At 41.4% G+C, this 13,372-nt stretch overlaps 1 protein-coding gene across 4 annotated transcripts in view; it reads left to right on the top strand.

The window, feature by feature from the left end:
- The window catches only part of dcaf17 (ddb1 and cul4 associated factor 17), a 77,326-nt gene that overhangs the window by 15,770 nt on the left and 48,184 nt on the right, over window positions 1–13,372 (top strand). For all 4 annotated transcript variants that reach the window (XM_063052233.1, XM_063052232.1, XM_063052230.1 and 1 more), the window contains exons 4-6: window positions 95–198; window positions 726–816; window positions 6,220–6,356. In XM_063052233.1, coding sequence (XP_062908303.1) covers window positions 95–198; window positions 726–816; window positions 6,220–6,356 — 332 coding nt within the window. The remainder of the gene's footprint in view (window positions 1–94; window positions 199–725; window positions 817–6,219; window positions 6,357–13,372) is intronic.

The following is a 13,372-nucleotide window of genomic DNA, read 5'->3' on the forward strand; positions in this document are numbered from 1 at the left end:
ATTTGATGATTAAATGGAGACTACTGCTTTGCCCATTGATCCAATTAAAAAAAGTTAGAAAATGATTCAATCAGATTAATTTGTTGTCTTTCAGAAAACTACAACTTTTGAGAGAGTTTGGACAAAACAATCAAATTCACCAGTGATTTATGAAAAAGGAAAGATTTATCTCGACAATTACAGATGCTGTTTTATCAGGTAAGTCAAATGTATGAAGATGTACAATATGAAAATATAAAAATATGAACCTATAAAATATATATAAATGTATGGACAAATATATTTTGTACAATCATAAGAATATTATAATGTACAAATTATAAACTGGGGATGTATCAATGAAATTAATACAAGTTACAAATGTCAGATAGAGCTGCTGATCCATAGTTTTAGTAACTCAGTTTCAGTCCTGGCCTCTGAAGTAATCCACATGGAGTTTGTACACTTTTCCTTTGCTTTGTGCTTCCTCCAAGTACTCAAGTTTCCTCCCATATACTATAGCCATGCGAGTTGATAGGTTAATTGGTTTCTCTAAATTTCCCCTAGTGTGTATAAAATTGTGGAGTCTGAGCTAGGGGAAAGGTGATAGGAATGTGGGGAGAATGAAATAGATTTCGTATAGGACTAGGTTAAATGATACTTGATTACTGGTAGAGAATCAGTAGATTAAAGACCTATTTCTGGCTATATGACTCTTAACTCACTTTAAAATTTTGCTGTGTCAGTACTGGCCCTCAGCCGATCTTGCTTTATGAATTGCCCAAACTCCAGAAGTCTGAGAAGATTGAGGATGCTCTACTTTGTGAGTCACCTGTGGTAAGTGGATAATTTAAAATGTGTAATATTAAAAAATTATAGAACACGTACACCTGGTATATTTTCACTTTCTGAAACCTGATATGCCAGCCAACTTCTGGCATCATTGAGGAGGGAGGGACATTGACATAAAGTAATGGAGAACAGGCACAATAATTTCTTCCTCTTGTCACCTGATGATAACTCATTTTCTAAATATAATGGCAGATATGTCCCACCCAAATAAGCGATTTTTTTTAGGTTCTTAGTTATGTATTTAATATTTCAGTAATATTTGAGTAATATTGTAAATATATTGTTTGATTAAGCATTCTTTTTTAACTTGATTCATTAAGGGTTATATGTAAGAAGTATGTGAATGGTTATGTCACTATGCTGCCATGTCATGTGCCTGCCTCACTAAAGTAAAAGTGAAGTGTACACATTCTCCTGGCCTCCTGTGTTTCTCTTTGGATTAGTTTTGGAGTTACAAAACATAACTGTGGTGATGAGGAAGTTTTAAGATGAACCCAAGACAACTACCTACCTGTTGAAGCGCAGCGAGATGTTAAAAATAAAGTGTAGCCCACTCTCTTCACAAGAGGAGAGAAACAATTGAGTTAAAAAAAAGTGCAGCACTGGTTTCTTCGGGAAGAAAGACGGTTGAGTTCAAAAAAGGCAAGAGCAGGTGAAGTTTGCGTGAGGGACAACTCACATTTAAAAGAGCAGTTGCAATCGCTATATCAATGGAATCAGCAGTCAGCTGCAATTGGATTGCAGCCAGGTATGAAAGTGAGCAATAACATAATTGCACCATCTAAACAGAAACCAGCTTGCTGAACAGTTACCGTTGTGGTAGGGTCTGACATACACCAGACCAATGCAGGTTTAAAAGTGAAACTTGCAGAAAATGCAACAAAGAAGGGTGCATACAGAGAGTGTATCAAACAGACCCAAATAAATGGACTGCACAGGGAAGAGAAAATTATAAAAAGTGAAGTTACAGTTTCAAAAGGAGCACAAATCTGCATGCCTTTAATGAAAAATCTGATATTGATGGGAGTGACAAGAATTGGGTAGCAATGTGAAAGCTAACCATAGACAAGAAATACGGCTTGCATCAGAAGCGAACGGCAAATTAATTAAAATGGAATTCGACACTGGCTTGGTTGTTTCAGTCATTCCACAAAATGAGTTTGAATTGCATTTCAAAGATACTGAACTGAAGTCTGCAGATATCCATTTAAGAACCTATATCGGAGAAAAGTTAACTCCTGTGGAAATTACATTCTTAACAGTGAAATACAACAACTAACATTGGGCTTGTATGTGCTAAAAACAGGAGGGCCAGCATTCTGAGGCTGTGATTGGCTGAGACAACTACAACTTGAATGGAGTTCCATCCACCATTTGCATGCCACATTCCCTGCAATAGAGTCAACTGAAAGGGAATTAAGAAAGGTACTGGATGATGCCACAGCATGTTCAAGGATGACATTGGGAAATTCAAACATACTGTATCAAGGGTAAGATAGTGTTAAAATAAAACACCACACCCAATTTTACAAAATTCATCTGGTTCCTTATACCATCTGTGATAAAGTAGCCAGTGAGCTTGATAGCATGGAGGCTGAAGGAATTCTTTCCAAGATTGAATGGAGCCCATGGGCAATGCCAATGGTCCAAGTAGACAAGAAGAATGAGTCTATCAGGATCTGTGGTGATTTTAAGATCATCATCAACCCAGTATGAAAGTAGATCAATACCCTCTACCCAGGTTAGAGGACATCTTTGCAAAACTTCCTGGAAGAAAACACTTCAGCAAAGGCTTACCAACAGGTGGAAATGGAAGAAGAGTCCGAAGTGTTTTTCACCATAAACACACAAAAGGACTTATTGCTATGATAGCTAATTTTTGGAGCAGCGTCTGTACCTACCCTCTGGCAGAAAGCTATGAACCAGGTGCTGCAAGGCTGCCCAGGCAGTCAGTGTTACCTGGATGACATCATTGTTGCTGGTAAGGGTGACAAGGGACATCTCCAAAATCTCAAGACAGTGCTAAAAGGATTAGAAGATAATGGGCTCAGAGCACGATGTAACAAGTGTGAATTCTTTAAACCAAGCGTCACTTACTGTGGTCACATTACTGATGCACAAGAATTACACAAGTGTGCTGAGGAAATTCAAGCAGTGGTGGATGCCCCAAGGCTAAAGGATGTGTCACGGTTGAGGTTTTTCAGAATTTGACAACTACTATAACATGCCAAACCTGGCTACTGTGCTCCGCCTCTTGAAATCATTACTACAAATCGGGAAGCAATGGCAATGGATGAGGCCGTGTGAAGTGGCTTTCAGAAAGGTAAAGGAAATGGTGATGGCAGACACTGTATTCAGACATTGTGATCCACATGGCCCAGTGAAGCTTGCCTGTGGCCTTGTGGTATAGGTGCAGTCATGTCACATGCTTTGAGTGATGAAAGTGAACGCTCCACAGCCTTTGCATCATGTTCCCTTACCGCTGCAGAGAAAAATTATGCACAGATTGACAGAGAGGCCTTAAGTCAGGTTTGGGGTGCAAAACATATCAACAGTTGTATGGGACATGCCCTCTTGTCAATACTATCGTACAGGAGCCTGAAGGCACACATTTAGTGATTCAGGAACAGCTTTTTCCCCTCTGACATCCAAATTTTGAATGGACTACTAATTTAATACTTACTATAATATATATTTTCTCTCTATTATTTGTATTGCATTGTGCTGCTACCGCAAAGACAATAAATTTCATGACATAGGCCGGTGATATTAAACCTGATTCTGATTAATGACCATGGAACACTATTGTCCATTATCAGTCCACAGAATGGTGTAACTCTCACAGCAGCAGAATGAATGCAGAGATGGGCTTTGTTTCTTGGAGGACACAATTACAAGATCAAGAGGACAACTGATCATGATGATTTGTCCCTTTTGCCCTTGGAAAAGGAAATACTTGAAAAATTGACAAAAGAGGACAGTCCTCTTGATATATTCTCCCTAATGCAAATAGTAGTTTCCCTAATACCACAAAAATGATCCAAAGGGAAAACAGAAAAAATCCCATACTGTCTCGGGTCTACATGGCGATCCAAAATGGCTGGAATGTGCAGCAGAAACTCTAGTTCACCCATCTTTACCAGCTCTGGGATAAACTTGCACTTGACAGATTTTCTTTTATGTGGGGATTGAAAGTTGTTTTACCATCCAAGCTGAGAGCTAAAGTGTTGGAGGGGCTACATGTTGGTCATCCAGGCGTGGTCAAAATGAAAACTTGGCTCAAAGCTTTGTCTGGTGGCCTGGGCTAATCAGCAGATCGAGCGAATTGCTTATGCACTTTTTGGGATACCAACACGTACGGAAGATGCCAAGAGCAGTGCCTCTACCTTCCAGGGAATGGCCTGTATTCTCCTTGCAGAGGATTTATGTGGATTTTGCCAGACCATTCATGGGCACAAGTTTCTTGGTGATAATGGATGCAGCTACAAAGTGGGCAGAGGTTTCCCTTGCGTGCTGTTGATGTGCTGAGAGGCCTTTCCTCAAAGACTTAGTCAGTGACAATGGACCAGACTTTATTGCAGGACAGTTTCTGTAGCGTACCATCCAGCCACAAATGGCTTGGCAGAAAGGTTCATCCCGAGTTTAAAGAACACACTGCAAACAATGTCAGCACAGTACTACACTGACACTGAATCAGAAGCTTGGCAATTCCTTTCTTGCATATTGCAATGCAGCATGCTCCACAACCAACAACTCTCCAGCTGTGCTGTTCCTATGCCGTCCCTTGTGATCACACTTGGATCTGCTCAAACCCATTCTCAGAAAGAGTGTGCAGGACAAACAGCTGTGACAAACTGAGGGCTCCTCAAATTTGGTTCGACGTTACAGTCCTGGCAAAGGACTACAGAGGTGATCAAAACTGGGTACTTGGAAAGATTAAGGACAGAACTGGACTACTCTCCTACACAGTGGAGATTGTGTCTGATGTCATCTGGAAATGGCACTTAAGTCATATGAGGAGAACAAAGTCAAATGTTAGAAAAGAAAGCTGTCTAGAGATGTCAGAACCACTTCCTGCTGTCACAGAGTCAATTCCTACAACCACCACTGAGGAGCCTCAGAACCTGATATTGTTTCAAAGCCTCAAGTCTCTTCTGCCAAGCGGAGTGACCACTCCCACCCCCCGGTTTGGAAAGACTTTATTCCACAAGAGTAAGAAATCCATCAAAGCAATTACACCTTACGTTATTACTAAAGTGCGCACCTCACTAAAGTAAAGTTGAGGCGCATACATTTTCTCCTGGGATCCCGTGATTTTCTTCCAATTAGTTTTAGAGTTACAAAGCATAGCATTAGTTTTGTGAAGGAAAGAACATCCTCTGAAACAGAAAAGGCATTTAAAAATACATTAAATATTCCTTGTTTAACTTTCTGGGCTGTTCACATTTAAAAAAATTTTTTTTAAAGCGTTCACTGTTTAGTTCTGACAAGTAACCATGGATTAGCAATAATGAAAACTGAGATGCTGAAAGTGTGAAAACAAAAGAAATGCTGGAAACACTCATCAGGATGGGAAAGAGAAAAGGTGTAATGTTTTAGGTCAAACACACTTTAGCAGAATTGACAATGGTGGTGGTTATGTTTGTCATGAACAGAAATTGTTCTATTTTTGAGGGACAATCATAGTAACCTCAGGGTATTATTGTAGGTGGTTGTCATGGATGTGCTAATATTCTGCTTATTTTCAACTGCCTCGTCAATAACCTGCCTCCATTTTAAGTCCACAAGTCGGTTTGTTGGCTCAAAACTAATTATGACCCCTCTTCGTTAAACCTGCACAGGCCAGCCTTTAATATTCTGATGACATTTCCAAGTTGACAAGTGGCTGCGATACCTGAACTACTTCAAGCTATTTGATTATTTCAAACAACAGAACTTCCAGCCTATTTGTCAGTACTTTTGACAATATTGTGCCTCCTTTGCACATATGTAGATGGGGTTCATCAGTATCCTGAATGACATTTTAGGGAGCTTTGAGAGGAATTTTTCCTTGGTTTTCTGCACCTTTGGTTGTTGAGATGAGCACGATGGCTTGATGTAGTATAACTCCAGGAAAATGTTTAGTGAGAGAAGTGATTTAAGAGTGCTGAGTTAAATGTAAAGCATTACCTTTAACTAATTAATACCCATTCCTTGCCCATTACCAGTTCCCCATTTCCTCCTTTTTCTCCTCCTTGTCATCTCCCTAATATCACCCAGTTGTCACTCTGTGATGTTCATATGTACCACTACATTGTTTTCTGTCAGGATTTCTGTTTAAAATTACAATGCACAAACATCAAATTTGAAGGAATTTCATTGATTTTTAAATATTCTTTTACCGACAAGGGAGAAATGTTACCCAAACCATCAGATCACAAGCCTGCGATCTTGACTCTTACTGCGAACAATTGGCTTATCCGCATGTCTACCAAGACTGCAGAGATTCTCGAAAAAGTTTACCTCTCATCTCAGTGGAAGTTCAGGTATTTTATGAGAATGAATTTGCTTTACTTGTAAAAGATACTTAATATGTAATTGTTCATTATGATGTTGGAAGGGGAGTAAAGCAAAGCATCTACATTTATAGCTCGGTTATGACACACAAACTTGATATGTGTCAACAGATCAAATGTAAGAACTGATGCATCTGCTCCCTTGGTGCAGCCCCTCTGTTAGCTTGGCCTCTTTCTCTCAAATGCTGATTAATAGAGTGTGCAAGATGGTAAAATTCCAGGACTGATTTTCATGTGTGAAAAGTAAAACAATGGTATCTCCAAATCAGTAAAATAATAATAGACCAGTATTAGGTGTTTAGAATATGCTTGGCAGAATTAGTGTAAATGCTTTGGGGACAAATATTACAGTTGTATGAGAAAAGTGATGGGTTATTTGTTTTAAATATTGGACTTCCTAAACTTAAAAGAACAAAAAATAACATGACGTTTTGATGACAAACTTTGCCATCTTCAGGGATGATGCCTGGGCATGTCTATTCCAATGGTATTTATACCTCTGTAGCCTGGCCCTCCTGATTGATTAGTCCTCATCCAGTCAGGTTTTCGCTCTCCCACCTTGTTTACAATTGAATTCCAGTTCTCACTTAGAGCGAGACCTTTGTCTTTGTTAAAATTCCTTTCCTCTAGTTTTATTTCAATGGCTTCCTTTAGCAGGCAGTCTCAAAAGACAAAACGTTGGTTATAATTGATACCTGTACCCGGCTGGAAGCCAGAGAAGGGTTTATTTGTCAAGTAGTTGCTGTGAAAGCACTAGATCCTATTTTTAAAAAAAAATTTAAAAAGGAAAAAACATCACAGAAAATGCTGATTATGAGAAATCTAAAGAAGCTTAACTGGGTTAGTGGGATGAGAAATGACGGACGGAGTTTAGTTCGGATAAATACAAGGTGTTAGTTGCCAGCTGGTGGAGTAGTGACATCTGCACTGGACTTTGGGGCCAAGGGGCCTGTTTCCCTGCTGTATTGCCCTTTAGCTGCAAAGGTTGAATTTGTAGCAAGAGGTGCTGAAAATCACAATCAATGCAAAATATTATTACAGTTATGAGGGAAAAATATGATCATTAATAGTACACTTTCTAAAATGTTGTTAAGTGATAGTCCAAATCAGGGGTCCCCAACCTTTTTTGCACCGCGGGCTGGCCAATGAGGGGGGGGGCGGGGGCAGTGTTCAAGTTCAGCAGTACGTGACGGAATGAGGAAAGGTGCAGCTGGCTCATATTGTTTCCTCACGGCCCAGTGGTTGGGGACCACTGGTATTAAAAAAAAAGGGATTTAGCACATATACGATGGAAGAGAAATAGCAGGCATCTTGAATGGTACTTTGTGTCTGTGGTGAGGACGTTATAGACATTCTAATTAAAGGCTTCTAAATGTATCTTTACTTGGGGTTGGTTCCTTGACTTTTCATTTCATGACATTATTCAGGAGTGGAGAGAGAGGGAATTATAGGTGGGTCAACCTAACATTTGCTGACTCAAGATTTCTGAAGTCTGCGTTTAAGGATAGGGAATAGAATACCAGGACCTGAAAAATCTAGCAGTTGAATGTTGTCCATTTTATCTGCTGACGGAGTTTTCCGCCATCATCCTGGTAGCAGTGTATGTTCCACCTCAGGCCAACATCAGGCAGTCACTGGAGGATCATAATCAGCAGGCACAAAACTGCATACCCTTTTGCCTTCCCCATCACTGCGGGAGATTTCAACTGGTCTAGCTTGAAGAACAACTACCATCAACATATCACCTGTGGAACCAGAGGAGCCAACACACTTGACAACTGTTATACCACCATCAAGGGCGTTTACAGTGCCATCACACACCCAGGCTTTGGAAAGTCTGATCACCTGGCGTATAGGCAGAGACTAAAGACTGCAGCACCAGTGACGAAAACCAAGAAGGTATGGTCAAGGGAGGCAGAGGAGTGCTTACAGGACTGCTTTGAGTTGGTGGACTGGACAATATTCAATGGTTCATCTTTGTGTCTGAATGAATATGCCACATCTGTCACCAATTTCATCAAGACCTGCGTGGGTGAGTGTGTACCTTCAAGAACATACTGGACATACCCAAACCAAAAGCTGTGGATGAACCGGGAGATTCGTAGTCTGCTGAGGGCTAGATCTGTGGCATTCATCACTAGTTAATACAAGAGGTCCAAGTATGACCTAAGGAAGGCAAAGAAACAATTCTGATTGAGTTGAGTGACAGAATCAGATGCACATCATCTCTGGCAGGGTTTGTAGGCCATTACTTCCTACAAAGTGAAAACTAATATCGTGAATGGATGTGATGTTTCTCTCTCAGACGAGCCCAGCACCTTTTATGCACACTTTGGAATGGAGGAAAAAGTAACTACACCTGTGTGAATCCCTGCAGCGTCTGGTTACGCAAACTCGAGGAAATCTGCAGATGCTGGAATTTCAAGCAACACACACAAAAGGTACTGCTGGAATGCAGCAGGCCAGGCAGCATCTATAGGAAGAGGTACAGTCGACGTTTTGGGCTGAGACCCTTCATCAGGACTAACTGAAAGAAGAGATAGTAAGAGATTTGAAAGTGGGAGGGGGAGGGGGAGATCCGAAATGATAGGAGAAGACAGGAGGGGGAGGGATGGAGCTAAGAGGTGGAAAGTTGATTGGCAAAAGGGATATGAGGCTGGAGAAGGGAGAGGATCATGGGACGGGAGGCCTAGGGTGAAAGAAAGGTGGGGGGGAAGCCCAGAGGATGGGCAAGGAGTATAGTGAGAGGGACAGAGGGAGAAAAAGGAGAGAGAGAGAGAAAAAAATAAATAATAATAAAAATTAAATAACAGATGGGTTACGAAAGGGAGGTGGTGCATTAACGTAAGTTAGAGAAGTCAGTGTTCATACCATCAGGTTGGAGGCCTGATGGAATATAAGGTGTTGTTCTTCCAACCTGAGTGTGGCTTCATCTTGACAGTAAAGGAGGCCGTGGATAGACCTATCAGAATAGGGTGTGGAATTATAATGTGTGGCCACTGGGAGATCCTGCCTTCTCTGGCGACAGAGCGTAGGTGTTCAGCGAAACAGTCTCCCAGCCTGCAACGGGTCTTGCCAATATATAGAAGGCCGCATCGGGAATACCGGATGCAGTATGTCACTCCAGCCAACTCACAGGTGAAGCATCTGGTTACCCTGTCATTTCTGCCTTAGAGGCCAACATCAGAACATCTTTCAAGAGGGTGAAGCCCTGCAAGACATCTGGCTCTGATGGTGTATCTAGTGGGGCTCTGAAATCTGTGCCGACCAACTGGCAGAAGTGTTCAAGGACATCTTCAATCTGTCACTGCAGCAGTTGGAGATTCCCACCTGCTTCAAAAGGGCGACAATCATACCTGTGCCCAAGAAGAGCAGGGTGAGCTGCCTCAATGACTATCAACTAGTGAAGTAGGTTGGTCATGGCTAGATTCAGCTCCTGCCTAAGCAAGGACCTGACCTCTTGCAAATCACTCAGACTTGGATACCTGGACATTAGCAATACCTATGTCAGGCTGCTGTTTGTTGACTACAGCTCAGCATCCAATACAATCATGCCCTCATTTCTAATTAACAAACTCCAAAACCTGGGTCTCTGTACCTCCCTCTGCAACTGGATCCTTGACCTCCTCACCAGGAGACCACAGTCTGTGCGGATCAGAAATAAGATCTCCTTTTCGCTGACAGTCAACACTGGCGCACCTCAAGGATGTGTGCTTAGCCCACTGCTCTACTCTCTCTACACCCTACGATTGTGTGGCTGGGCATGGCTCAAATGCCATCTATAAATTTGCCAGTCAACTATTGTTGGCAGAATTTCAGATGATAATGGGGTGTACTAGAGTGAGCTAGATCAGCTCGTTGAGTGGTGTCACAACAATAACCTTGCACTCAACTTTAGTAAGATCAATGAATTGAATGTGGACTAGGAAGGGAAGTTGAGGGAACACACAGCAGTCCTCATCATTGGATCAGCAGTGGAAAGAGTGAACATTTAAGTTCCTAGGTGTCAGTATCTCCGAGGATCTATCCTGGGCCCAGCATAATTGATGCAATTATTAAGAAAGCACATCAGTGGCTATATTTCATGAGGAGATTGAGGAGAATAGATATGTCACAAAAGATACTCACAAATTTCTACACGTATACCATGGAGGGTATTCTAATTGCTTGCATCACCATCTGGTATGGAGGGGCCACACTGCACAGGATTGCAAAAGGCTGCAGAAAGTTGTAAACTCAGCCAGCACCTTCATCGGTACTAACCTCCCCAGCATCAAGGACACCATCAAAAGGCGATGCCTCAAAAAGGTGGCACCCATAATTAATTAATTTATATGTTGAGATACAGCGTGGGATAGGCCCTTCTGGCCCTTTGAACCGTGCCACCCAGCAATCCCCTGATTTAATCCTAGCCTACTCAGGACAATTTACAAGCCTTCTGGTTCCTGTACCTCCTCCTCGATTGTGGCAATGAGAAGAGTGCATGTCCTGGGTGATGGGGCTGTAAGGTAGTTAGCACAGTGCTTTACAGTACAAACTTCAATTATAGCTGCTGCTTGTAAGGAGTTCGTATGTTCTCCCCGTGACCACAGAGGTTTCCTTGTCCATTCAGATTTTTGAATGGACAATGAACCCATGAACACAACCTCGGTATTTTTTTCCTTTTTGCACTAATTTAATTTCATCTTTTTATATATACTTACTGTAATTTATAGTTTTTATTATTATGATTACAATGTGTTGCAGCTGCAAAACAACAAATTTCATGAATACGCCAATGTTGTTAAACCTGATTCTGATTCTGAAGCAATGAATGACTGCAGCCAACAGGATGGACAAATAACCAGTGTTTAAAAGACAACGAATTGTGCAAATACAAAAAGAAAGAAATAAAAAAGCAAAGAAATAAGCAAAAAATATCATGAACATGTGATGAAAAGTCCTTGGAAGTTAATCTATAGGTTGTGGGACAAGTTCAGTGATGGGGCAAGTGAAGTTATCCCCTCTGGTTCAAGAGCCTGATGGTAGAGGGGTAATAACTCTTCCTGAACCTGATGCTGTGGGTCCTGAGGCTCCTGTACATTCTTCCTGATGGCAGCAGCAAGAAGACAGCATGGCCTGAATGATAGAGGTCCTTGATGATGGATGCTACTTTCCTGCAACAGTGCTCTGTGTAGATGTACTCAGTGGTGGGAAGGGCTTTACTTGTGATGGTCTGCGTCAGATCCACTACTTTTTGTAGGTTTTTCTATTCAAGGGCATTGGTGTTTCCATACCAGGCTGTGATAGAACCGGTGTATTCACCACCCATCTGAAGAAGTTTATCAAAAGTGTTAGATGACATGCCAAATCTTTGCAAACTTCTAAGAAAGTAGAGGTACTGCTGTGCTTTTTTCTTATTGGCACTTAAGTGCTGCACTGAGAATGGATCCTTATAAATGATAACACTGAGGAATTTAAAGTTGATGACCCTGTCCATCTCTGATACCCAATGAGAACTGACTCATGTAACTCCAGTTTCCTCCGTCTAATGTCAATTATTAGGTCCTTGGCCTTGCTGACATTGAGTTGGAGGTCGTTGTGACACCACCTAACCAGATTTTCAATCTCTGTCCTAAATGCTGATTTGTTACCACCTTTGACTCAGCCAAAGACAGTGATGTTGTCAGCAACCTTGTATATGGCATTGGAGCTGTGCTTAGCCTCACATTCGGGCTTAGAGCAAGGGACTAAGCACACAGCCTTATGGTGCACCTGTGCAGATGGAGATTGTGGAGGAGATGTTGTTGCCAATCTGAACTGACTGGGGTCTGCAAGTGAGGAAATCAAGGATTCGATTGCACAAGGAGGTATTGAAGTCTAGGTCTTGAAGCTTATTGATTAGTTTTGAGAAGATGATGCCATTGAACGCTGAGCTGCACTCAATGAAGAGCACCTAATGTATGCATCTCTGCTGTCCAGATGTTCCAGGGTTGAGTTCAAGTCACTTCTCAAGCAACAGTTGATGTGTTTCATCATTAACCTCTCAAGACATCTCGTCAGAGTGGACATACAGTTGCAAGAAAAAGTTTGTAAACCCTTTGCACTTATCTGGGTTTCTGGATTAATTACTCATAAAATGTGGTCTGATCTTCATCAAAGTCACAATAATAGACAAACATAATCTGCCTATACTAGTAACACAAACAATTGTACTTCTTCTCGTCAATACTGAGTACATCATTTAAACAATTACAGTCTAGGTCCAAAAAAGTATGTGAACCTCTGGAGTAATGCCTTCTACAAAAGCTATTTGGAGTCAGGTATTCCAATCAATGAGATGAGATTGTAGGTGTGGGTTGTAGAGGTGCCTGCTCTTCTCAAGAAATATCTGATAATATGCACCATGCCTTGATCAAAGCAACTTTCAGAGGACCTTAGAAGAAGAATTGTAGAGATGCTGAAGCTGAAAAAGGCTACAAAAGCATTTCTAAACACCTGAATGTTGTCAATCCCCAATAAGAGAAATTGTTTACAAATGGAGGAAATTTGGTACTGTTGCTACTGTCCCTAGGAGTGGGCATCCTGCAAAGATCACATCAAGTGCACAACGTGCAGTGCTGTAGGAGATGAAAAAGAACCCAATGGTAACAGCAAAAGAGCTGCAGAAATCTCTAGAACACTTTGTTCTTGTGTTCACTATAAGAAAAATACAGAACGAGAATGGTGTTCATGGAAGGACAGCAAGGAGGAAACCACTGTTCTCCAAAAAAAAAAACATTACTACGTGTCTCAAGTTTACAAAAGATGACATGGATGTCCACAAAACTTGTCTGGATAGATGAGACAAAAGTTGAAAATTTTGGCAGAAATACACACCACAATGTTTGGAGGAAAAAGGGCATTGCACATCAACACCAAACTTCATCCCAACCGTGAAGCATGGTGGAAGGAGCATCATGGTTTGGGGCTGCTTTGCTGCCTCAGGGCCTGGACAGCTTTCAATC

Source organism: Mobula hypostoma, chromosome 6 (genome assembly GCF_963921235.1).
Source record: "Mobula hypostoma chromosome 6, sMobHyp1.1, whole genome shotgun sequence".
Taxonomy (NCBI): Eukaryota; Metazoa; Chordata; class Chondrichthyes; order Myliobatiformes; family Myliobatidae; genus Mobula; species Mobula hypostoma.